The 27,775-nt window shown below is 40.7% G+C and overlaps 1 protein-coding gene across 2 annotated transcripts in view; it reads right to left on the bottom strand.

Moving 5' to 3' along the window:
* sdk1b (sidekick cell adhesion molecule 1b) overlaps nucleotides 1-27,775 on the bottom strand; it is a 421,825-nt gene that overhangs the window by 115,866 nt on the left and 278,184 nt on the right. For both annotated transcript variants that reach the window (XM_088341980.1, XM_088341981.1), the window contains 4 exons: nucleotides 25,008-25,110; nucleotides 24,722-24,895; nucleotides 20,035-20,171; nucleotides 15,623-15,770 (listed from right to left, as the gene is read on the bottom strand). In XM_088341980.1, the coding sequence (XP_088198106.1) occupies nucleotides 15,623-15,770; nucleotides 20,035-20,171; nucleotides 24,722-24,895; nucleotides 25,008-25,110 (562 nt within the window). The remainder of the gene's footprint in view (nucleotides 1-15,622; nucleotides 15,771-20,034; nucleotides 20,172-24,721; nucleotides 24,896-25,007; nucleotides 25,111-27,775) is intronic.

The raw sequence follows: 27,775 nt of genomic DNA, 5'->3' as shown, positions 1-27,775 counted from the left end.
TTTAAGAATGTGTTTACAATGCCCAACTGAGTTCAAAGATGCATTATGTTTTATTTTCGACCGTGTGGATCTGCTTTTATCGTACTTTTAAGAATGTGTTTACAATGCCCAACTGAGTTCAAAGATGCATTATGTTTTATTTTCGACCGTGTGGATCTGCTTTTATCGTACTTTTAGCAAAGCTGTTGAGGGTTGGGGGAAGTGCTTGGAGTGCGACATCTTGCTTGTCCCCTCGAGTGTATTTGTTTCGATTTTTTTGTGTAGCCTGAAAATGATAAAAGTAAAACAGGGTCTTCATACAAACGCCAAGCCAAACATTAAGAATGCTGAGAAAACAAAATGTTTATTCGAGCGCGTCTAAAAAAATGCAGGTACTTGCACGCGCATCATGAACAAGCTGACCTAGGCTGCAATTATGAAACAAACCAGGAGATGGCAGCAGCGAGTAAAACGGTTCCAAAATCCGTACAACCCATTTGAAAGTCAATTTTTACACCCGCAAAAAAATAACAAATAGCAAAACATTGATGATGTAATTGATTACTCATCTTTAATTCAAAATTAAAAGCTTTAAAGTTGATTAATATTATTATACTCCTTGTGTGTTTTGCTAATGTTGCAGTTCGAAGACTTTTGTTAACAGACCGTATCTGCTTTGGACCAATACCTTAAATTGACTGTGTATTATTTGACCATTAGATATTGCTGTATTTTGTAATGCAGCCGAAAACAAGTGCTACAAAGCACAAGAAAGAACACAGTGTGGAAACTATGTGCAACCAAACTGCAGCATTTTTGTCTCATTTTCTTTGGCCAAACGTCAAAATTGTGGGGGGTTTTCGGGTTTCCGTAGTAGCAAGATGACAATCACCTCAGCTCCCTCTTGGTAGGCCTCGTATTATGCAAAATGCATACACATTTCTTGACCTATGAGCATTTTGAAAAAATGCATGTTTATAGGATAGTTTATAAATTTTTTTCTCATTATATACATCAAAATATAAATGTCAAGTCAAGTCAAGTTTATTTGTATAGCCCTTAATCAAAAGAAGTCTCAAAGGGCTGCAGAGACCACATATTATTGCAAACCAGAGCCTATTATTACACCATCGCCTGATCTCAAACCTACGTGAGGGCAAGGAAAAACTCAAAAACTTCAACATGAGGCAACTGGAGAAACCTGGAGAAGGGACCACACATGAGGTCATCCCCCTTCCAGGACTACCAAAATTATTATTTTTTTTGCTACTAGGTGCCGCTATGAATTACGCACAAATAAAGTGTTTCACATTGAAGTGACCCAAAGATATGTGGAAATAGTCAATCTATAAAAGTATATATTATGCCGTTATGCCTTTACCACATCCCAGTTGTAAAACCAGCAGTCTGTGTGGTGAATCCAGCTAACAAGCTAACAGTTTTAATAAAAGTCCACAAACTCACGCACAAAAACACGATTAATGGGTCGGTTACTCTGAGCATCACCCCTCAAAAACGAGATGCGGCAAGTCCAAATCCAGGCCAGGGAAGAGGCCGTCGGATGTTGCGGCACCTCCTAAGCCAAATGCGACGCTCTAATTTACGGACACATATGCCGCAGATTGTGTAAGCTGAGCAGCTTACAGTAAAACCACCGACGGGGGCCAACTTGCACTCTTATTTTTTGACTGGAGCCGTAATCACTTGCGAGGCCGGGTCGGGTCAGGGTGGGACGTCAAGAGAGGTTAACGGGATGGGAGAGAAGAACGGAAGGACAAGTGAAAGATGAAATAATTGAGGGCAAAGATTAGGAGGGAGGAAAAGCAAGAGGTTGACAACATTGCTGCAGAAAAATGGAGGGCGATCAGCCGTTTTGAAGAAATCGGAGAGCGAGGAGGGGGATTGTGGGGGTCAAAAGTAGGAGTGGGATATTCTGGGATTTTTGGTATCAATCCATCCATTATCTGCACCGCTTATCCACAGTAGGGTCGCGGGGGTGCTGGAGCCCATCACACCTACCTGCCCACTGGTTGCCAGCCAGTTGAAGGACACCGAGGGACAGAAAACTTGCTCGCTCATTCACACCTACAATTTGGACCTGACATGTTTTTGGAATGCGCGAGGAAACCGGAGTGCCCGGAGGAAACCCACGCAAGCACGGGGAGAACATGCAAACTCCACACAGGAGGTTTGATCTCATGACCTCAGAACTGTGCCGCACATGTGCTTACCACTGCCCCGCAGTGCTGCCCTGGAATAAATCTGATCCAAGTAAATATAGGGTAGCATAGATGCTTAGACATCTTATGATCATTGAGGAATTGAACACCTTCCCCCTTGAGGCTGTCAGAATGCTGAACTCACTCCCTGTTCTGCCACCCTTCCTCGCAGCCACTCTCTCCCCGTTGCCCGCATCACCTAGAGCCTGACTCTCCCCTTTTTTATTTTTTTATTTTTTTTTTAACCAGTGGACACACACCGACTGCAGTCAAGGAAACAACTGTCACAGACCAGAAACAGACACAGGATCCAGTAGCGTTCGTTTTCTCAGTTTTATTGATAAGAGGGAGAGTAGGGCTTGCTACGATCCGATGGTTGACGGACAAGTGTAGCAGGTGGCTGGAAACACGGAAGTGGCACTTTTGTGTCAAGCGAGGATGATCGTAAACTTGCAGGAATACTAGTAGTTAGCCGGGACAGGAGAGCAGGGGCGATATCGAGTTCGGAAACGAGATCGGCAACAGGTGTCAGGCAGGTAGCGGGGCAAAACAGTTCGGATGTCGGGATGGCAGAACAGGGCATAATCGGGTTCAGAAACAGGTCAGCAACGGGCATCAGGTAGAGGAAAATAGAGCAGGAAAAATGTCTGAAAGCGTGAGCTTGCCTAGCTGGGAGCATCGGTTTGCAACGGTTTGACGGCGTCCTCTTGAAAGCCGGGGGTTTAAAAGGAGTCTCTTAGCCAATCAGCTCTCAGGGCTATTGCCGCCAATTGGCAGTCACAGGTGCCTTGAATCAGCAATCGTGACAACAACATCACTTTAACACTTTAACATGTGCCAAAATAAGCTAACCTTACTCTCTGCACGATCATGTACATTTGCACAACTCAGAACTAGGTCAGACGTCCCAGGAATGTGGCACTGTGACAAATTCCAAATTGTGTAAATCAGGTAAGATACAAACTAGTAATTGAGTTCTGTTTTGCATTGTCTTAAGTTCTGACAATATTTGTGTGTGTGTCATAATTAACGAGCAGATATGCAAATAGAGTGCACGGTCTTGCGAGCATTATGATTAGAGTAATCCCCGCTGCTACCTCAAAGGTTAATCGAATGTTACCAAACAAATCAAGTGAACTAAAAAGTGTGACTAAAACAATTAACACATTGTATTAACTGTCAGTCGCCTTGCAGATGATTACACAAAAAGACTTTGCCACTGTGTCATAACAACGCAGACAGGCAATCAATTTGGCTTTGTTTCAATGTGAAATGACTGGAAGGAAGAGTAACAAGTAATACAATTTTGCTTTAATATGCAATTTAATGTAGATGTGCTTCGCTAATTACCCAAAGTAGTTGTTGTGAGTTAGTACGACGGGTGCTACTAATGTGATTCATTTAAACGGGTTCATCTCCGAGTGCCTTGTCGTGTTTGAGTGTGTGTTCATGGTAGATAGGTGGAAAAGAGGGCAGCCTGGTTTGGAACCTGTATTCCACCTTGGTTAAAGGTGCCTCATTAATAATATTGATGTGGCAACCTGTGCAAAGTCCGTACCTTGGTACTGCTAGCAGGAAAGGATGAAAGCACACAAGCCAAGATGTTGGGACCTCCTCTTTTCACCTCTGTTATAAATAACTGCAATTACTAGTTAAATGGGGGAGGAAGGATTTTATGAGCTGGTATCTGCCCTTTCGTAGCTGTATTGATGACAACAAAAAGTTGAGTATCAGTGCTATGAAATATTTACTGTTTTATTCCACAACAACACTTGGCATCATCTTCAACACCAAAAAGCTGTCAAGAACCGGAACAGGAGGAGGACCCAGATGCGTAACGTTTCTCACACAAGCTATACCGGACAGAACGGGACTGACGGGGTTGATAACAGATATAGAAGATTGGAGACAGATATCAGACAGGACGGGAATGATACCAGATATTTGAGACCGGAGAGCGATATCAAAACGGGACGAAATAGATGGGATCGATTTCGGACGGGATACACAAACAGTATATTGCTGGTGCAGAGGTTCGTTGACGGACTGACAAAGGGTGAGTGAGAGCACTGAGCTTAAATAGGAGGGAAGCCAATCACGAACGAGCCGCAACTGGCGCCAAACTGGCGGGGCCAATTGGGCGCCATGGGCAACCGTGACAAAAGTAGTGTCATTATGTACACCAGGTGTGTCAAACTCAATTGCACACAGGGCCAAAACTCAAACCACGCCAATGGCCATGGGCCGAAAAGGATAAATATTTATTGAATACACTAAAACTTTTTTTTAAAAAACAGACGGGAATAGTATTTCTGGAATAAACAAACTTGAACATTAAATAACCAAAAATCGTTGCTCTCCATAAAAATATCTCCTGTCAAAACTATCCAAATTCAAAATATGATTTTTTTTAAATATAATTTGTGCTTTTCACTTTGGGAATTTTGCTCTAGTAAAAAACATGTGCCGGGTCCTCATATTGTTCTTTAAATCTTCAACTTTCTCTACCATCTGCTCTGCATTCGGTTTTTCTTACTCTGATGTTTTGTTTTCTTAAGATGATCTAGATTAAATTAAGGTCCACATTAACTCCACAAGCGTCAGTTCACAAATATTCGGCCTCTCCTCAGTTTTGAAAGGCTCAGTTTTCCGAATCTACTTTTTGCTCGGCCATTGTGAGGGTTTGTCATCCACGTAATCCACAGAAGCAGAATAGTCACCCTGCTTTTCTCCGTTTAGCCTTCTGTCACATCGTGATGGATAGAAGTTTGTCAATGGGCGTTATGTCTCAGCTTCCTGGCACTTAAGACTTACTATCAATGCACTTGTCGGCCTTGTTTTTCCATTGGGCCAACGTGTTGTTTGTCAGTAGATAGTTTTAAGAGTGGCTGCACTCGTCAAGCTAACTCGATTGATGCGGGAACATTCTTGGGAAGACTTGTGGCGACAGCAGAAGAGCTGCATTGTGGGATCTGTAGTTTGAGAGTTATCAGCATTTCATAGGGCCGGGCTATTATAGTAGATCAATAATAATAATAATAATAATAATTTCCTTGTATTGTCATTCTGTGTAACAATGTACACAGAACGAAATGTCGATTGCACCTGACCCGTTGTAGCGAGCCGATGCAGCCGCAGCCAACAGAGGGCGCCGCCGACCACTTTTTAAGTCTTAGGAATGACTCGGCCGGGGCGCGAACCACCGACCTCCCAGTCTCAAAGCGGGCGCCTTACCATCTAGGCTACTGAGCTGGTCAAGTCAAGTTGTGTATATTTGTATAGCCCTTAACCACAATGAGTCTCAAAGGGCTGCACAGACCACATACTATTGGAAACTGAAGACTATTATTACACCATTCCCTGATTTATAACCTACACGAGGTCGAGGGAAAACTCAAAAACCTCAGCATGAGGAAAATGAAGAAACCTTGAAAAGCGACTGCACATGAGGTAAACAATAACAATAAAAATAAAATATAAAATAATTAAAGTATAATGTAATGACCAGGTTGCAATGGATTTAGCATTAACAAACAATCCATAAAATGATTTAATGGGCCAGATATAAATGTACGCCGGGCCGGATGTGGCCCTCGGGCCGTGAGTTTGACACCTATGATCCACACTTTAAAAATAACTTTGTCTAAAACATGACAAAAAAATGTTTCTTGTTTGCTGAAAAAGGAATGCCGCCTTCTTTAGAGCAATATTTTTCGACCTTTTTTGAGCAGAGGCACATTTCTTTAATTTAAAAGGTCTTGTGGGACACTACCGGTCGGTGCCGTTGCATCTCCGGTAAAACGAAATCGAAGTGAAAGATAGCTTTTACTACACCGCACAGGCACACAAATTGGATAATTTCCTACGGCACTGTACGGCAATCAATGACTGTGCACAGTTGCTAAAAACTGCTTTGGAGAGGAAAAACCCTAAAAAAAAAAATGGGACTTCGATGACAGAGGGTACCATTTTTTTTTCCCAAAAACTAACATCATCCACTCTAAACTTAGATAATAGTTCTTTCATCTCTTCTGAAAAGTCATGCTCTGTTTTATTTTAAGTTTTGTTTTATTCAATACCATTTAAAATAAAATTTACCACTGGTAAATGATCCCTCCATTTGTTGCATGGCCCATAATAAATTGCAATAACTGATTCCTAATCCTTGCACTACTACATATCCATCCATCATCTGCACCGCTTATCCTCAGTAGGGTCGCGGGGTGCTGGAGCCCATCCCAGCTATCTTCGGGCAGCGGGCAGGGGACACCCTGAACTGGTTGCCAGCCAGTCGCAGGGCACACAGGGACAGACAATTTGCTCGCTCAGTCACACCTAGGGACAATTTGGACCGACCAACTAACCTGACATGCATGTTTTTGGTATGTGGGAGGAAACCGGAGTGCCCGGAGGAGGCCCACACACGCACGGGGAGAACATGCAAACTCCACAGAGGAGGTTTGATCTCACGACCTCAGAACTACTACATATTTCACACATATTCTGTTTAGGTGTGGCATTAACCTGCCTTCTTGGGTGTGATCTGTAAGGAGTAATGGCACTTTATAGGAAAATATTATACAAACTAATGCCAGCTGCCGTTGATCACGAGGAAAGAAAAAATACAATGGCCAAGCGAAACCACCAACGAGCAGTGCGGGCGTAATTTGTGAAATATGGAAATCGTTTCAAACATTTACAAGCACTTGACTCAAAAGCACTTTTGAATCCTCGAAAACACAACATTACAGTTCAAGCATTTTCAAGGAATTCAAGCACCCTTACGGACCATGTTGATATTCAGTTTCACTTTTCCACTTCCTCAAGTCTGAAACCACAAGAAGAGCTGGTGCATCTCGTTCCCCTCGAACACACTGAATACCTTGCTGGCCAACCGCACCGGCGTGTCGTCTGGCGCCAGTTTACGTCAGTGAAATTGAAAGCACGGCGCGTGTGGTCACATACGAAGAGAGCGCTGATGAAGAGCCGTATCCATCTGCTGTGATACGCTGACCACTGATGACTTGTCTGCCTGCCAGTCCCTCATTCGGGGAGGATCAATGCATTCTGTTCTAACAAGTGAGTTTGTGCTGAGGAGAAACTGGCCCACTGCCCCGCGCAAATGACGCACGTGTGCACGGGAGAACAACACTGAAGATTGGCAAGCAGCAAACAGAGGACACGTATGCACAAGAGGCTGCCAAGTCGAAACAAAATTTATGCCAGGTGGCCTCTACCAATCTGCTCCCAAATTGAGATGATTTCTGTACTTTGATTCATAAGTGTATCCCGAAATAAAATTAATATGCTAGTACACTATTCCAGTACCCTGTGTGCTTATTCTGGTTTTGTTTCCATGTCATGTGAAATATAAACAAAAAGATTCTGTGAAATCTCATTCAGCTCATTGAGTGCCATAACTTGTAAAAATGTTTTCAGAAGCATTGTCCCTGATTGCCAAAACATGAATATATGGATTTTTCAATGTTTTATATTCAAAAAATATATATTACAGTGGGACCTCGCTATTTCGCGGTTCGACGTTCGCGGCTTCAGAGCTTCGCGGTCTGTAATGGTTAAAACCGAACTTGCGACGCAGCGAGTTCGGCGGACGTGGCGTCACCCTTATAAGGATAAGCGGTGCAGATAATGAGATGAGATGAGATTTTTTTTTTTTTTTTTAAGGGGCGTCGCCACTTCGCAGATTTTCACTTATCGCGGGTGGTTTTGGTCCCCGTTAACCGCAATCTTACTGTATAGAGGTTTGGCATAGATCATCAGTAACTGTCAAGCCACTGGGAATGATTTCAGTTTAAAAAACATCATTAGATGGCAGGAGTGTCTTTGATCAGATCTTTGTCCACACATTGAGGAAGCCCCCACTTCATAGTTTTGTTTCCTGTATCCAAAGATTGAGAGTGTGAAGGCGGCCCCGAGTAGGCTTAGTTAGGCTGCGTAGTGAGACGAGCAAATATATGGATAAGGACAGACAGAGGCTTTAACAGAGCTTTTCTCTTTCTAAAAAGATGACAAAGTCCCTTCGTCATCGTCGGGGCAGGATGGATTACAATCTATGTATGTGTGCAGGAATGCAATCACCATGGTGAGCAAAATAGTGTGATCACGTCACCAGAAACGTTGGGTGCTGAAAGGATATTGCAACGTTCATGCATCGCTCATGCATACATTCAGTGTTCGTGCATTCAAATGTTATTTTGAAACCAAAGTGCTCTTGTGTTTACGAAAAGCATTGTTTATATATTGGTGGTATCACAAATGAAAATAAAGCACCAACAGTGAAAGTTCTGCTTGAAAACCAATTTTCAGTAGTTTTCTTGGAAACAAATATTTTCAAAAACAGTTTTAATTGTTATTTACTAAACAATGGACAAAGATAAAAAACATACCATATAACACTGATTTTCCTAATAAAATAAGAGGATTTGAGCTTTCCTTTGCCTATAAATCTGCAGAACTAGGTATTCTGTCGGCTTTCAAAAATGAATCAAAATAGCCAAAATTGGCTTGCACTGGCTCTTCCCATTTGAGAGAAATTTCTGACATTGACAGTGCTGATTACTCTATAGTAAAAGTAACTAGTTAACAGGGAAAGTAACTATATCTGTTTCTTTAAAAATATGTTGTGTGTAAAATTATCAGGAATTTACCGTTTTATTTTGTCTCACTAAAATGAGCTCTTTCGGGTCCACTTTTTAGGTTATTTTTGTTGCTTCAGTCCCGACACTACCAATTATCATGTAACATGCACTATAAAAATAAAGAGAAAAAGACAAAAATTGAATTATTTTGTGATTAAATGCCATCTTGTTTGAGCATTTCCTGCTTCCCTGCGTTAGGGTTCGCCACAAATCATAACAAACACAATAGGGAATCCTGTTGATTATAGATTTGTTTAAAAAATAGACTCAATAGCATCACTTCTTGAATTTCCCAGCAGCCTTAAAATATCAAATTATAAAACTAATGCTAATTTTTTTTGGGTGTAAACATACCCTCATTGTCAACTGTTTTGTGCTAAAACTTTAAAACAAATTACAGTAGAATCTCTACTTACAAATTCAATCAGTTCTGGGAGTAGCTTTGTAACTTTTTAAATGTAAATGCGCTAACCCGTTCCAAGCCCTGCAAAAGTACAGTATATTTTTTTAATGAACCATAAAAGAGCATCAGAACATGAAACAAATACATGTTAAAACTAGATTACTTACAATAAACATAAAACGAAAGGCACACAATGTTAAAAGAAACAAAGAACAAAGGAAATGATAAAAACATTAATATAACCTTTTGCCTCGCGTTTCTTGAAAAACTGATCCAATGATGTCTGCTTTTGCAGGCTTTTGACAATCTGTTGCAAATGCGCGAGGCATACATAGCAATAGCCCGACTTGTCAACACTTTTTCTGGGTGATTCCTTTCCACAAATCCTGAGACCTTATCGAATTTTGCTAAAATGTCCTGAATTAGAGCTGATTGAATGATGGCTGCCTCCTCCTCCCTGCCATTTTGCTGGAACCCCTCCTTCTCGTCTTTTCTGAACTTTGAACAGTGACGGTGACTGAAAGAGGATGCTGGGAGCATGCACGTGCACTGGGTTTCCAGGCAGAGTTTAAGCGATAACCACTTTTTTTACGTTTGGGAAACTCTAGGAGCGGCTACTAGCAGCGTGTACTGTATTTTAGACTTTGTATCCTGAAACGCCTTTGTAACTAGATCCAATATATTCCCATTCAGGTACTTCGTAACCTAAAATTTTCATATCTAGAGACGTTCGTAAGTCGACATATCACTGTATTTATATTTGTATTTCTCATTCATTTTTTAAACTTTCAATCGTGTTAAAACAAACTTCAAACAATGAACTAATCACCTAAAAAAAGGGATGATTGGTTAAGGCCAAAAGCTTATAAGAATTGTGTCCAGGGCAACTTCCGACGCTTTCTTTTTTATCAGTTATTCAAAGAAATTATTATGTCAATGATTTGTTCGTCAGTTTACAAATAATCACATTGTGAATCACGCTATGTATTTTACAGTTTTTGAGGGTTAGGGCAAACCTGTACTCACTCCCCCCAAAAAAATACAACTTGAAAAGGGATGGGCGCTACCAAGCTGTGCTTGCCCAAGACACACCGCGGGAAGTGGTGCCCGGACGACCAAGGTATGTATAGGCAGTGTTGGGTAGGTTTTTTCAAAAAAGTAATTTGTTACAGTTACTCACTACTTCTTCCAAAAAGTAACTGAGTTAGTAACTGAGTTTCTCTATATTAAAAGTAACTAGTTACCAGGGAAAGTATCTATTTTTGTTACGTTAAAAATAAGTCATAAATCAAAGAATTTGACATTTTCTAAGCAGTATTTGAGTCAGTTGAATGAAGAACAGGCAGATAGTTGTGTTATAGCACCTTGTAATATTTATTGCAACTGATTTATCCTACACTTGAAGTGAAACAAAAAGAAACAATATAATAAAAAAAAAACAATCAGCAGTAAACAATATGAAGTGAGTTAATAAATTAACTCTATCTCGAATGGTCACTTTTGTAAAGATGTGAATTTCGACTCTTTTAGAGAACCGGCCTTTTTGGCTTGGCTCACTTAAAAGATACGGCTCCCAAATGGCTCTTTGGGCTTTTTTGCCGTCTAAGCCATATATTACCATTTATTATGTATTACGATGAATGACTTAAAAAGGGGGAAAATAAAGCAAAATTAACACTTAAACGTTAACATTGAAAACACAGGAAAAATAAATTAAAATATTTATAAATCTACAAATTAAAGGAACATATACATAACAATTAAAACCTTTTTTGTACTCAATAAAGTCAGTCAACAGAACGGAGTCCCCCAAAAAGATAGATTTGACCAATCATAAGAGAAAAATGGCATCTCGAAGGGTACTGGCTCTCGATTGGTGGGTAGCTGGCTCCCACTTCTAAGATACGGATAATAGAGCAGTTTCATTAGCGGACGACCAAGTAGGTTGCCGTACCACTACTTCGCCTTTTCTTTTAGAGCATTAGTAGATACCAGAGGTGGGTAGTAACGGAGTATATTTACTCTTTGACATTTATTTGAGTAAGTTTTGGGAACTTTTGTACTTCTTGGAGTATTTTTAAACCCTTATAGCTTTACTTTTACTTGAGTAAATTTGTGAAGAAAAAACTGTACTTTTATTCCGCTACATTGGGCAATATTGAAGTCGTTACTTCGTTACTTAATAAATCCCCTCCACGTAAGTACATGTCTCCACCAGTGTTCCCTCTAAGCTGCGCACTGCTCGCACATTGTCAGCGAAAATCTAGCCAGCGCACAAAAATGAGGGCTCAAAATTACTAATTAAAAAAGCGACTTAAGTCAAAGTTACAGTAAATGAAGGTAAAAATACACGGGTTCCCCTGACGTTGTGTCCTAAATGCGGTATTTTGAAGTCGAGTCGAAGTAGAACGAAGTTGAGTAAAGTTAGTAGAGTTTGTCGAGAACCGACTTATTCGGCTCGGCTCACTAAAAAGAACCGGCTCTTTCGGGTCCTAAACGGCTCTTCGGGTTGTTTTTGCTTCTTTAATCCCAACATGACCAAATATTATGTAAAACGATGCACAAAATGACCTAAAGGAATGGGGGAATAGAACAAAAAAAAAAAAGAAAAAAGTAGTGAAAAGCTGAGAAAAAAAAGAAACAAAAGGAAGAGAAAAAAAGAAGGAACATTTTTGAAAAAAGCCAGAAAAAAAGAAAAGAAAGAGATGTAGGAACAAAGTAAATAGAGAACAAAAAGTAACAGCTCGGAAAAAATAAACACAACGAGATTTTTTAAAGGAATTTTAAAAAAAGTAGAAAAAAAACACGGAAAAAAGAAGAAAAAGTTTGTGTTGCATTCAAATAATTTCCAATTATATCAAGTGAATCTTTTCTTGCCAACATTGTACTTCCACTCAAAAATGTGATTAAATACAGTTCTGTATCGTGCAACTGACTAAATAAGCCCCCAAAAATGTTAGTATTATGCGACAAAAGACACCAGGAAAAAAACCGAAATGGAAATCTTGTGAAAGAATTGTTGTGAAAACAAATGACTTTTGTAGGCCGTACAACCTTTGCAATAATAAATTAGTCAATTCATTCAAAAGCATTGCATTGCCGGAAACTCAGCATAATGTAACTTGAAGTCAAGTTTTGGACATGTTTGATAATGGATTAGTTGCCACACTTGGGATTGCTGTTGCTCACTGTCGTTTCAAGCGTTGCTCACCGACTATGTGTGAACGCTCTGACCCGTGGAAAATTAGAGGGAACATTGGTCTCCACCCTGTTCAACCAATCTAACATAGCAACCTCGTCACGTGACCGTATTCAACTTCAGTTGTTTACGGATGAAAAAGATGGAAAATGTCGCTTAGCAATACCGACTATGAATGAGCACCCCTGGCCTTGCATCAAAAGCATGTTCCCCTTAAAAAGGGTGCCAAACACCAGCCACAATATCAAATGTCTCCTCTTTTCGAGTTCATGAGCTAGCTTGTTGTCCTGCTTGCAGATCCTGTTAATTATCGGGGCTTTAAATGTGCTGCTTGGTGCTACACGTGCCTATTTTGTTTACTTGATTTATACTATTTGTATTCTATTGTTTATTAAAGCACTTGAATTTACATTGATTATTTTAATGTACATTTACATTCAATATTTTTGTTGTTGATTGGATGGACTTTGATAATTTAATGATCTGATTATTGTTTTAAAAATGATTAATAAATACGACGTGTCATGACGACTGATTAGTATCACCTGTGCCCGCTCGTTGGCCACAGCTGCTGCGGGCTACCTGATTGTCCTTTTTAAGCCCAGTCCTTTCACTCGCCTGTTGTCAGTCCTTCAGCGAACCTCTGTTTCAACAAGGCAAGCACTTTGACTCTGACTCCTGTCGGTCCCGCTTTTTGCACCCGTTTTTCTACCCGTCCGTTCCTGATCTCCACGTTTGTCTCCGGCTATGACCTATTTTTGACCCCGACCACGTTTGCTCTCCCGTCCAAGCTTACGACCTGTTTTTGATCACGACCACATTTTTCTCTTCTGTCCCAGCTGCCGACCTGGTTTTTCCATCGTCGACACCCCCATCTCCCGCAACGGAAGATCCACTTCTGTATACAGAACACGAACCGATTGTGTGAGCGGCTTTCTTCCCGCGTCCAGCGAGCCCCTGATCGCGGGCGCTGCCTTTCCTCTTTCTAACAATAAACTTGTGGTTAACGTTACGCATTTGGGTCCTGATTCCGTTCTGGTCATGACACGACGTTGCTACAGTTACTCAATATTTGTCTAATTTTTTCACAGAGTAATTTTTTACTTTCTATTCTAGTATTTGGATGACTACTTTTACTTCTACTTGAGTGATATTATTCTAAAGTAACAATACTTTTAATTAAGTCAATTTTTTGGCTAATCTAACCACCTCTGTGTATTGGTAATTGCTATCTTACAATATGGTTGTCGCTATTTTGTATGATCCCAAAAGACGAATTCAAAAGAGAGCAAAAATCCGTGCCACTATAAACAGCATCAGGTGTGCAGAGACTTGCCGCTGCAGCCAGAGTACCGCACCACTTTTGACCGTCAGTAACGATAACGGTGTTTTAATAGCAGAAAATGTAATTGGTTAGATTACCCTGTTATAAAAAAAAAATAACATTGTTACATAATGGCGTTTTTTCCAACACTGGTTGTGGGATACATGAACAATGATGATTGTGTTAAGCTGCGCCTTTGTGTGGCCATGGCTAAGTAAATCAAATCAGAAGTGCTGTTTCCATAGCAGGTTGATGTTCTTGATCATGTTTGTAATTGTTTTCATATTCTTATCTGTGTCCTTCATTCCTTGTATTATGTAAAGCCAGATGTTTTTTTATCGATCATGTTGTCATTTAAAGAGCATGGTGTGTTTTCTTAACTCTAACGAGTTTAGGTGGTTAAATAAACGCACTCGCGAGATGCGTTTGTTGTCATCACAATTGGCAGCGTCTCCCCCGGCTGATATGCTATTTGGAGGTGGCACATCTGGCATCCGTCAATGGCCACATCTGCGCCATTGTGCGTGCATGTGCGATCAGGAGCACAATTGCAAACCACACCTCCTTCAAAACCTCTATCAAGCTTTTCAAACACATTATAACACACACCTGCACGACGAGTGCGCTATTCGGGCCAAATCCACCCTCCTCCAAACAAGAGACAAATGTGTGGGGATCAAAAAGCCTACTACTGGCGCATACGTTTTTTTTAACAATAAACCTTCAAATGATAAAGCATTCAGAGATGCAATCTCCTGTCGTAATCCCTCTTGGCAACGAGCACTAGACTGGAGAGTGGCTTCTCCTCGTGCACAGCTATCAAAATAATCCCCGCCATATTCTGACTCTCAGTTTGCCACGATAATTCTGTATTTCATAGAAAGTGCAGAAATCCCTCGCTACTTCGCCCTTCAGTTATCGCTGGTTCACTGCTTCGCCGAATTTGGAAATGAATTGACTTTATTGTCATTGATATCAAGGTATTGTGCATTGTGTTCTGAGAAGACAGTAAATGCTATCACGGGACAGGTTAGGGAGGGATTTGAGTTGGATAGGCGTGACCGTCTGTGTGCACGACTGTGATAAACTGGCATATGCTGTCAGTCAAACGATGGGGTGGGCACACAAGTGGCCACATAAACAAAATGTGTAGCATGATGCCAGATAGCTTTCAGAGGCTTGTTACATTGAAAATTAATTAATCAGTTAAATCAAACTCTGAAGAAAGTTAGAAGACCGCAAAGAAATGGTGATCACCAGTGGGGGCTCTGGGGATCGTTATCAGGTTCGGGAAGCGACTAAGGCATCAACGGAAGAGAAGGAATAAACAAGAATGCAGGTCCAGCTTACTGCTACGGCTAGGCTTACAACTTTCATAAGCCTTCTTTTCCGAGCTTGTATCTCACCAATGCCAGATCCATTACCCACGAAACAGATGAACTGGAGCTACAACTCGCGGGAAACTGCTACATTTTGGACAATTGTATCTTAATCATTGCGGAGACCTGGCCTAATACAAGGATACTATGAAATGAAAATCCCTCCAATTTTTTTTTAACTTGTGTATCATGACAATGATGACCATTCATTTAACAGCATTTTTTTGTTCTGTGTTTTTTGGGTAGATATATAGTTGTTATTTTGTTACTGTCATATACTCTGAGTCGGTAAGGACGTCATAGTGGGGCTTTTATGAAGGTGAGACGCTACTTCGCAATAGTTCACTTCTGCGAGGGGTTAATGTGATAAACGAGGCATTACTTTATGGCATATCTTAAAAGGAACAATAAAACTGCCAACAAACCCAAAGAAGATCCGGGTTAAGAATGTTAGACATACCGCTGCGTCTCTGCGCTGTATTGACCCCGGCCAACGTGGTTGACGGCACAAAGTCGGAACTGGTAAGTCCGGGCGGGGGTGAGTCCGCCCACTGACATGTTGGTCACGGTGGGGTCTACTTCGGACAGGTAGACCTTCCATGGGGAGTCTAAAAAAAAACAAAGGAGAGAAAAGCCAAGGAAATTTAATTTGTATAGCTTTGCTATATCATGGTTTATTTTTCGTAGTTTTGCTACCTAGCAGATTTCATAGTGCATTGTGTTCTGCATTCTGATTGGCTAAACCGTCGCCCCACCCCTTTTCTTCCTGTATGTCAATACTGTAATGTTGTGGTCTTTGTTGTTCAACACATACTTTTCTAGTTTCTCTAAAAGCCATTATGCCAAAAACGCACCAATATGTAGAGGAAGAGGCTTTCTATTTCTGATAAAGTTGGACTTACAGACATGCTAAAGGAAAGTAAAATATTTTACATGCCACATTTATGTTTTCCCAATAACATCCATATGACAATCTGAAACAGTGCCCTGAAATAATTTTACAAGTTATTTGTGGAAAAAATAAAGATAATAATGAGAATATATATATATATATATATATATATATATATATATATATAATATATAAAATCAAGTACATCATTTTAATCTGTTAAAAAATGATTGAGCCTATAGATAGGGTTTGTTATTTGGTTTCAATGTAAAATAACATATTTATATTAAATAAATACGGGTTTTGATTATTGCAGGTTATTTTTGGAACAAAACTCCGCAAAAAAATTAGGGATCATTTTTTTGTCTGCAACACAACATTTTAAAAGAGCCATAAGGAACGCAAAAAAAAAAAATTGCCTGGATCCGCAAAAAACAACATTTTTTATAAAACTAAAATTGCATTAAAAAACAAGGCGATACATACATAAAAGTTAGCCTTTTGATTATTAATATTTCGAAAAAATAAAATGATTAGGATCCACCACTTTCCTTCAGAGAGGGGCACATGAAATGGAAGTCCCCACATCTGTCAATTATAACCTAATCAGATACCTAGTATTAAAGAACTGTGCCAACAGCAAAAGCAGTCAAATTGTTGTTTAACTTTATGTTCCTGATCTTCTGCCTGAGTATACCTGTTAGTGATCCATCCTGGACCTGAATTTCGCAAGCTGTGAGCGTTTTCTGGACTGTGCTTATTGCAGAGATTTCCCAACCTTTTTTTAAATTATATGTTTGTTAAAATGAGACTACAAAGTTGTTCTTATTATTTTTGGTCACTGTGGCGCAGGAGGTAAGGGAGACACAATACAGCAACATCTAGTGATCAAATCATACAGTGTCCCTTTAATGCTCAATGTTCTACTTTTTTAATTAAATCCGCAACACTTAACTTGAGTAACTTTACTGTTATAAAACCCATATCTAATATATTCTCCGCTGTATCTGTGTTTGGCTATGCTCAGCATGTGTAAACAAACTGTACTGGTCTTTTTCTGTGGTGTAAAATGGCTGGTGTCAACTCGCATTTGGAGCACATGATCACCATCTAGTGCACAGGTGTCAAACTGGCGGCCCGCGGGCCAGATCAGGCCCGCTAAGGGATTGAATCCGGCCCGCGAGACAACACTCAGAGAAGCGCAAGATAAAAACAAGCTGCAGGTTGAAATATGTCAACTTGATGTTGCTAAAGAATGGTGCTTCTCACAAAGACACTGCACTTGTATTTATTTCTCTCTCTCTCTTTCCACTCCTTTTCTCCCACTCTCTGTCTCTTTCACTCTGTGTCTCTCTTTTTCTCTTCCTTTGTTGCTCTTTATCGCTTTCTCTCTCTGTCTTTTTAACTTATTTTGCTCTAATTTCCTTTTCTCTCTTTTCTCTTTCTCTCTTCCTATCCTTTGTGCTTTCTTTTCTCTTTAATCTCCTTCTGTCTTTCTATTTCTCTTTAGATTTCTTTCTTCCTCTCCCTTTCTTTCCCCCTCTCTCATGACTTCTCTTTTTATCTCTTTTGTTTCTCAGGCTCTCCCCCTCTCTCTTTCTTTATCCCCCATCTTTCTCTTATTTCTTTATCTCTCTTTTTCTTTCTCTTTGATCTACTGGTCCGGCCCCCAACAGAATGTTTGTTCTATCGTGTGGCCCCCGAGTTAAAATGAGTTTGACACCCCTGATCTAGTGTAATTAGTTGTAATTGAGCCTCAGCATTATTTTACAGTTTTTCTTCGCATTATTTTGCAGTCAACGGGTCACGACCCGGTTGAAACAACTCCAGAGCAGCGCATAGTCTGGAAAGCATGCTTATTTGTATTTCAGGACATGCATCTATGCGCATGTGTTTCTTTCTTTTGTTGTTTTTATTGTAAAATTATGATAATGATTTTGTTCACAAAATCAACATTCGAAAATGTCGACATCATATCATCTAGGGGTGCAAAACAAAAATGTACAACAGATGCTGATATTGCTTTTCATTGTCTATTTGCCACGCCTCCCGAAGGAGGAACGCGTAATTGTGTGACTGGCAAGTCTGATGTTGGTGCAAACAAAGCAAATAAGCCATTGTGGGTTATTTAAAGCGGCTATCCAAAGCACCTCATGTGTCTTGAATGCTTGAGGGTGCACTCACACTGAGACCAAAACAAAAACGACTATTGTCAGCCATTCTATACTAGCGGCCTTGCTGTGTTTCATTTCTTTTTTTCTCTAATATTTTTTTCCTAGTGCATTGAATTGCATTTATCTTTTCAATAATAGTTGGGATTTGTTTTTAATGCTGTTCAAAAATGTCCAAATAGAGTGAATTCACATTGTCTACACCAGTGGTCAGCAACCTTTTTGGTTTGTAGTGCCACTTTCAAATTTCCTTGTAAATTTAGTGTGCCATACCAAGATTAATGACTCATGCAACATTTCTTTTATATCCAACAGAGCTGTCATTTTACACCAGTCCAAATATACAACATGGATATACTGTACATTTAAATTGTATAACTGACCTATTTATCTTCCACTATACGTGTTTATCAATTAACTAAAAAAATAATGTGAACGACATTTGGAAAGGCCTGTAGCCTTTCATGATTTTAACTTTTTACCACAAGAATTAACCAGAATCAACCATTCTTCATCAACAATAAACTACAAGTAATATGGACAGCTACTATACCATTCATCAATGGTATTTTGTTGCAGAAAATATCAAAACTAAAAAAAATAAATAAATAACAGCAGCAAAGCAGAAGACACGCACGCACACAAGCACACACACAGGGTTCTTTAAAATATTCGCCAGCACTAATTGGTTTTCTGAGCTTTGCTATGCAGTGAGCAATGTGATAGCTTGCTTCGGTGGTGGCATTTTCAGTAGTGACAATAGTTTCCAGGGTCTGTGTTTGTTTGCCGTACCTGGACACAGCGTGTTTTAATTTCTCCGCCATGTCGGACTCATCCTTGAATTCATGTTCATGTTTCGTCTTGTAATGACGTATAACACTCGATGTGCTAGGTACAACGCTCTCGAGGCATAATGCACAAACAGCAAGGTCATTTCTTTAAACAAAGCCCCAGTCATCTGTCCACGCAGGCTGGAAAGAACGAGATTTTTCCGCTGGAGGAGCAGACATGATTCGTTCATTTATCAAAACACGGATCCCTCCTCTCAGCACAGCGTGGACACACACACACACACACACACGAAGCAGAGGAGGAGGGGCGCTATCGTAAAGCCTCTAAATAACACAGCGCACAACTGAAAATGTCTAAATTTCAGGTAAAATTGCAATTTTTTAAAAAACAATCAGTATTATTTTTGTCGTGCGCTCATAGGTTGCCGACCCCTGGTCTATACAGTCCACTGAACAGCTCATTGACATCAATTCTATTTGGGCAAATCCAACATCAGTAAATCATTGCTGTTAATGTACCTAGCTGTCTTAGCGTCATGTCATGCACATTTTTGTGTTTCGAGGGAGGAAGTAAAGAAGTAAGCACGGGTGCATTTAAATCTCGCCAGCAGATTCTAGACAACACACTCCATCCCAAAGCGCTGAGTTTACGAGTTGAACTTTTTCCAAAAGTTAGGTCCAAAGTGCCTGTCTTAGCACATAACAGAAGGAGAAAAGAAATCATTGTAGCCATCTTGTCATCGTCTTTCTCACTCCCTCTGTGTGCCATCTGAGAGAGACGTTGCCTGCTGTTGCCAACATCTGTTCCGACGGAGGGCCGAGAGACAGCCCACACCGAAAGAGTGAGGCCGAGGCTGGCGATAGAATTTATTTATAGTCGACTTGGACATCCATTAACCCAGCAACACTATTCCCCGTATGTCTCCTTATAAACCATCCTACTTCAGTTATTTCTAGACAGCAACCAAACAGCTGTTTGATGCGTTGAGGATATAAATTCCCCCGCTTGTATACGTACTGTTCTCAGAAAGCTCCAGTAGATAGTAGAGAAGCGGGGAGTTGCCGTCGAACGGACGCAGCCAGGAGAGAAGGACAGAGCGAGAGTCGGAGTCGTTAAGACGTGCAGCCAAGGAGCGTGGGGAGTGCGGCAGCTCACTGGGAAAAAGTCGGAAAAACAACAATTGAAATGCAAGGTTTTTATGTGATGTTCACATTGACATGCAGTAAGTCACGGAACTAAATAAAACCCTCACTCTTTCCAACAGATGTACCTAAAAGCAGCTAAGGACAATTGGCAGAGTGCCTTTTTGAACAGTTTCACATTTAGAGATGAGTTCACTTTAGTTGAATGTTGAAATAAACTGGTGGCTGTCAAGGGAATTATTCCTGAGGTCACAATGCATGCAAACAGAATGAACATTTGTGACTTATAATCTAACAGCAGAGCAGTAATTACTTTTTTATGTGAACTGGTAAAATAAATAATCTTAACCGATTGGGAAAAAAAAAAAATGTTTGCCCATTTTAAAGGTGCTGTCCGGCATTTGAAACTTTGTCACTCTAGCAAGTCATGTTAGCAGCCTCAGTGAGTTAATTCATTAAGTACGTGCACATCTTAGATCAGGGGTCTCCAACATGGTGCCCCCCCAAGGTCAGATGAGGTACCTGCCGACCAGTTCTGAAGTGCTGGGCCAATGTAATTTTCTAGTAAAATTATGGTTTCAGTGGTTGACTCAGTATTTTCTTTAAACCCTACTTCCAATAATTACCCTGAAAATAACAATGTAGCAACTTAGTAATAACATAATAAGTTATTTTAAAAATGAATATCTAACTGGCGGCCCTTTGCGCTATTCATTGACAAAAAATAGCTCTCGGTTTGCAAAACGATGAAGACATGTTTTAGATGCACTCAAATAAACTCCTCTTTTTACATCTTATTTGGGTTTTGGGTTGGCGTTTGGACTGTATTTGAAAGAGACCTTTTTTTACTTTTACCATTTTCTTGCGACACAAACAAAAAACTGCAAAGATGAGCAATAAATTACTCTCTACGCCCCCTTGCTGCCCTACTTCTTAATGTGTTGCGTGTCCAGTAACTATCTATCTACCCTGGTCATATACCTCGAGAGGGGTGACTACCAGGGCAAAAGTAGAAAAAAAGACACACAACATTTGTTTTGACCATGGCCAACTCAAATGCCCAAACACCTAAACAAGTTAAGCATCTCGGCATCCAAGTCGGTCATGCTTTTGTCCCTCCAGATTAAAGGTGACACAAGAAAGCGGTCATGTCACACGGGTCAAGGTGACACAACAAACTAATCTGTCCAACAGCAGGGCCCGACAGCTTTCACTGGTTTACCCCTGCCATATCATAAAGGTGCCCTGCCCATGCCTTAGAACACATCTAAACATCCCACTATCCTTTTACAACACCTCTCCACTCATTCCTATCACCAGCAAGAGCTTGAGATTCCACTATATTTAGACCTTTCAGTCCTGTGGTGAGGGGTCCTCTCCCCCTGGGAGGTGTGAGAATTCTCCCACCGTGGTCCGCTGCGTGTCGTAAGAGGGGACTAAAGTGGAGGGAGCGAGGGGACAGTGAATCCTCTCCTCTCTAAGAGACAGCAAGGCAAAGAAAGGGGGGCGGGAGACCGAAAGGTCTTGCAAACGCTAGTTATAGGGTCACTAAATGTGAGAGGATGTGGAAGTAAAGCGACAGAGTAGAGGAAAGAGGATATCGGAAGGATGATGACTAAAAGGAAGGTTGATGTGTTAGCTTTGAGTAAACCAAAGATGAAAGGAAAGGGTGTCCAGTAACACATATCTAAAATCTGGTACAGTCTGTACAAAGACACAATTGAGTTTTGTTCTTAGATTTTAGCATGTGGCTTTTAAACTGATACGCTCTGTAGTCCGGAATTTATGTTACACAAATACGGATTTCAGCAAACACCAGCTTAATGTGTTTGACTATGGTAAAGTGTAATTGCACATGCACCCCGGTAGGTGTTTGTTGCACTCACATGGTCAAAATGACAATTGAGAAGACCTAATGGAGTCCCTTTTTGAAATATTTCAGTCTGTACTGGAAAATTAAACGCTCCTCCCCTAACCTCGAAATCATCTCACCTAAGCCTTGACCCAGCTAGCTAAATCACCTCAGAGGAAAAAATAATGACAGACTGTTTTCACCGTACCCCTTATGAACCTGTTTCTTTTTGTTGCCGCTAATTAGCTGCTCCATTTTTCATTCAATAGCGAAGAGAGGGTGAGGATGATGACGGCAGACAGATGAAGGTGATGTGAAAGGTGACGACGCTTCGAGACGATGCGGGGGAGGGGATTGAAGTCGAGGGGAGAAATGAGATTGATGTTTTCTTCTCAGGGCTGACATGACGGCATTAATTAATGGAGGAGCATAGAGAACATTGGAGTGGTAACCTCCGCCAGGGCTACACACACACGCACACCACAAGATTGACGAACACATGGATGGGTCTTGTGAGAGTTGAACCAATAACCTGCTGGTAATTAGTCGGTCTCCTCAGCTGCCGGCGTCTGTTAGCCTCCGCGACCCAAAGATAGCGAGCTAACGAGAATGTCCCCCTGGCGTACGTACGCCGCGTCATTAATTTCCCGACCCCCTATTTTATTTTCATATATCGGCGTAAATAAGAAGCCTCGCCAATTGACACGGAACCTCTGAGCTCACCATTGTTCCGAAGAACCCGAGTTCCTGCTCGCTCGCTCTTCTGCCCCAGCCGTTGTATTAATATAGCATAAGTCCCATTTATAAATACATCATACAGGTGCTTATTAATACATAATGGCCCCTACCTGCGAGCATTTTCTCACAGCGGCTTTAATGAGGTGCGGTGTGTGAAATATACATGCGGCGTGATTCAATATTAGTGACTCGTATTGTGGGCGGTGGTGGTGGGCGGGGCACGTACTTTTGTGATACATTTGCACATCAAGCCAATTATTTAGATGACAGATTAAAATAAGATCAAGCCTTCTGGTGTATGTTTGAGCCAGTGCTACATTATCTCATCGTAGTGCGACTTAATATTCAGCTCCATCTATCTTCTGGAGGGCCTGCGGTGATTTGGGTTGCCGGTGAGCTGGAGTTGATCCCAGCTGACTCATAATGAGGGGCTAGGGACGCCCTTCACTGGTCGCCAGCCAATCTCGGGTCACATTAAATGCTTTTAAGAACATTTTCATCATTTGTGTACCGTGTGTGTTTTTAGAGGGTCCATACAGATAGCCACTTTGTAGTTATTTTGTGTAATTGACAGGAACACATGAGAAGCTTAAATGATGAATGTAGTCGTTATTTATTTGGACATGGTGACTGTCTAAAGGAAAAAAGAAGTGAAACTACACAGTTTACATATCCCTAAACCACTTGGGTTTTTGGGGCACCACATAGATAGATAGATAGATAGATAGATAGATACTTTATTCATCCCCGCAGGGAAATTCAAATTTCCAGCAGCATCCCTTCGCTGAGAACAATACAATAATAAAGCAAAAGGAATACAATATACAAATACCCAATGTGACGTGCTAATAACCACTGTAGCGTGTTGTATAGAGTATTTAAATAGTGCTACATAAAATACACACTGCAATAAAAGTACGGTGTTGTGCAATGTAGGGGCTGTGGTTTAATGTGGGCCAGGTGGAGTTAAAGAGCCTCATGGCATGAGGAAGAAAAGATCTCTTCAGTCTGTCCGTGGTACAAGACAGTGACAGCAGTCTGTCGCTGAAGCTGCTCTTCTGTCTGGATATAATGCTGTGTAGTGGATGTGATGAATTGTCCATGATTGACCGCAGATTTTTCAGTGCCCGTCTCTCAGCTACTGTTGTCAGGCTGTCCAGCTTTGTGCCCACAACAGAGCTCGCTTTCCTCGCCAGTTTATTGAGACGAGAGGCAGAGCACGACTCTGGACAGCTTTCTCCGAGCTGACGGTTCCTGGCCTGATTTTGGGTCATGGCAAAGTTGGCACCAGTCCACTCCTTGATGCTGTTGGCCCAGTTCTTTGTATGTCTTCCTCGTCTACTGACCTCTTGTATCAGTCCAGATGATCTTGTGAGGTGACTAAACTACTGCAGTTTTCGTCTGCAAACAGTTGACAACAGTTCTTCGTAGGGCCCAATATGCCCTCGAGTGGTGTTGCGCACTGATTCATTTGTCACATGGGCTTAGTAGCTGATGCTAAGAGGTTTCATGTAGCATCACATCTCCACGGCCTGGAATTTCCTATCCAACTTTGCTGTGAGAATCTATGACTCGCAAACATAGAGGAAGATCTAAGTTACCAGTGTTGGGATGAGATCTTTGATTTCACTGCTAGGTTCTTGTCCCTCCGGATGGGTTTAAGTCTGGCAAATGTGACATCATTCCTTGTCCTTTGATAAGACATCCCCAAGATATCAAAATTTGGTGACAGGTTCTAGCTCTTGCTGGTTAATAGTGATGTTTGTGGTGACACCTTGGGGGAAGTTGATCAATACTTTTGTTTTGTCAGTGCAGATTTCCATACCATATTGGGTTAATGCTTTGTCCAGGTGATTTACCAATTTAACTACTTTAAAACATTAGGTTGATTGATTAAAAGTTGAAAATTCCTTGTTTAACTTTAAACTGTACAATTTTTGTTTCCTAATAATTGATGAATGTCTTTACTCACATAACTTCGAGACGAGCCGAGCGGGAATCGTTGCCAGCCTGCGAGCTCACAGTGCAGGTGTAATCACCAATGTCACCTGACCAGGTCTGGCCAATGGTAAGGGAGCCTTGGCGTACCGATACGCGACCCCCACTTGTGCTGAGTATTGGTGCACCGCCTCGCTCCCACCTGAAACTGTAACAACGAAAAAACAGATACAATGATTTATTAATTTATTTCAAAAAAACAAAAAACTATGTGAATACAGACTAAAATGTTTGCACTCTGCAAATAAGAAGCTGGTTACCTAACATTGACCCTGGGGTCGTGTGTGGCATTGCAGGCCAAAAAAGCTGTGGTGCCTTTGATGACACGCAGGTCGGACGGAGGCCCGGAAATGACAGTGCGACCTAGAAAACAGGATTGTGATTAGAGAGGGGTGTTCTACACAAGTCCAGTAAACTGCATATCTCAATTTAACACCAAGTACCATATACAAAACACCATCCTGGCCGACATAAAAGTCCTGTTGCATTGTAGACCTGAGCAACCATCAAAACAATGGTTGTAAAAATTACATTTGTGTGACAGTCCTTCTCCATAGTGTGGCGTGCTAGGAGCACAGCAGCTGACAGAAAACCAGACAGTAAGTCATCAACACAGCCCAGAAAATCATTGGCTGGCTGCATTCAGTCTGGAGGACATTACCAGCTTGCGATACTGCAACAGAGCCAACAACATTCAAAAGGACTCCTTTCAACCTGGCTTCAGGTCCCCTAATAAAAGGACTAACAGGCTCAGAGACAGTTTTTTCCCAGGGACAACACCTCCCTAAACAAGTGCACAAGACTGTGATTAATTTATATCCTGACCATGTATAAAAAATAGGTATTCCTAATTTATTTATTGACTTCGTTTGTAATTTCGATTGTTGCAAAATATTATTGCACTATTTGTCATTGCAATGTTGTTATGATGCATGTACACTTAAGGCCAGTCTCCAAACACCAATTTAAAAATACTTTTGCCTTTTTTTACTGAAATTAAAAGCCTTCATCACATTTATATATTGGGGAGCCATGTCAAATCTCATTGTAAACAATTTTAACTATGTTGTTGTGAATAAAAGGCAATTCTAATCCTAATTAGGAAACAAACAAAATAAAAAACAAAATGTAAACTATTCTACAGAAATGTTTACTTGTATGTATTTCTCTGTTGTTTTCATTAATATTTTTGCTTCCTGTTCATCAAAAGGGCTGTGTACATTATTTAGCAACTCTTCGTCATAAAGAAAATATGTAATTAATTTAAAAAGTTTGCATTGTTTGGAACAATAAGGACAAGTATATGAACCATCACATAAAAGTGCATTTTTCAAATACTCATAAATACAATTTTTTTTGTTTATTTTTTTTAATTTTACATAACATGAGGCTCACCTAGAGGTAGCAGACAAAATTGTTCACAATTTTACTGTTAAGGGTACCTGTTCTGCCCCCATGAAAAAGTTAAGTTGAAGTTTATATAGTTTAGCGTATTTATTTTGAAGGAGACTCTCAGACATGAATTGAAGTCATTCATTCAATCTATTGACATGTTCTCATGGACACATTGCATCATCACCATTAACAGCCATTTATTTCTTCTGTTCCGCCTCCGACCCCATCTTTTCTGAGTTTCCAAATATATTATTTTGTAGATAGAAATTTAATTCAAGTAGATCAAATATCTAATTGCTTTGTGGTTTTAGACCTAGCCACTCCTTTGCACATCTGTCCTCTGCACTATCGTACTCCAGTGTTATTGTTATTGTATATTGACTTGTTTACCTGACTGCCCATTTTGCACATCTGGTTAGCTGCTCCTCTTGCACTCTTTGCACTACTGTATAATACTATACATAGCTATAATAATTTAGTATATTATTAGTACTTTAATACTCCAACTCAATACAACATTTTATTTATATCTGTACATTCAAGGAAACTGTGCGGGTCAGATGTATCGACATTTTGTTCTGTATACATGTGTACAAGAATGACAATAAAGTATATATGAATCTGAATCTGAATCTAGACAATCATTTGTGGAATTGTGTTAGACTCACTGTATTTTCCTTGTATGTTTCAGTTTGGGCTTAAAGCATGACACAGTAGAGTAACCTCTAGTGGTCAAATATAATACAATGTCCCTTTAATCAGACAGAAGAGGGCAGTGGATACTGGTATCGCATGCTGTCGCTAGTGGCGATATTGTCAGAAAGCCTGATACTAATACCTGAAATCAATGTAGAGTTAGTTATATAAACAACATATGCCAGAAAAAAAAAAAGTTTTCAAAAACAAAAAAATGAAACTTTGTCAAATATGACGTCGTTTCGAACGTGTCAACGAGAGCGTCCATGACTGGTGAAGAATCAATTAGTGACTGCTAAAGCCAGGAACAAGCACCGCACATCGCTGCGAGGATGTGCGTGTGTTATCGACGGGAAACACACTCTCAAAAGCGCTGAGTAGACCCTATTTAATCCTGCCCGCAAAAAGGGAATAAAAACTTGTGCGGGGCACGGCGCCCGAGAGCACGTCAGCGGCTCATTCGCCGGCGATTGAGATGAATCACCCGGCAAAGGAGCAGTGACGGCGAGCATCCCGCAGGCCGCCGGCCTAATCGAATCCAGCAGTATTTAATGCCAGGCCGGCGGAATGAATGTAAAAATGAGGCGATCGATGCATTTAGCGGCCGCTCAGTCGTCCTCCCGGCCGACCAATCGCGTGATTTATTCGCCGTCGCGTCTGCCCGTGACATCGATCGTCAATGGCGCACCTCTTTGCTATGCTGAACTAATGCTGGCCGACAGCGATGGCTTAATTAGTGGTCGTCGTCCGCTGCGAGAAAATATCGAAGGTTTATTCGAAGCGGTGGCTAAGCCAAGGACGTCATGCTCCTCCAAGTTGGGTGAACAAAATATGATTTTTACTTTTACGTATTCACGACCAACTTTATCATGGCCTTTGGAATAAACTACTTCAGCTGTTTTATTAATAAACCACAAAAAATAATTCTCCTTATGAA

This window comes from Urocampus carinirostris, chromosome 8, assembly GCF_059441175.1.
Source record: "Urocampus carinirostris isolate Australia breed hairy pipefish chromosome 8, RoL_Ucar_1.0, whole genome shotgun sequence".
Taxonomy (NCBI): Eukaryota; Metazoa; Chordata; class Actinopteri; order Syngnathiformes; family Syngnathidae; genus Urocampus; species Urocampus carinirostris.
The sequence above is the reverse complement of the archived record's forward strand: the minus strand, read 5'-3'. Positions and strand labels throughout refer to the sequence as shown.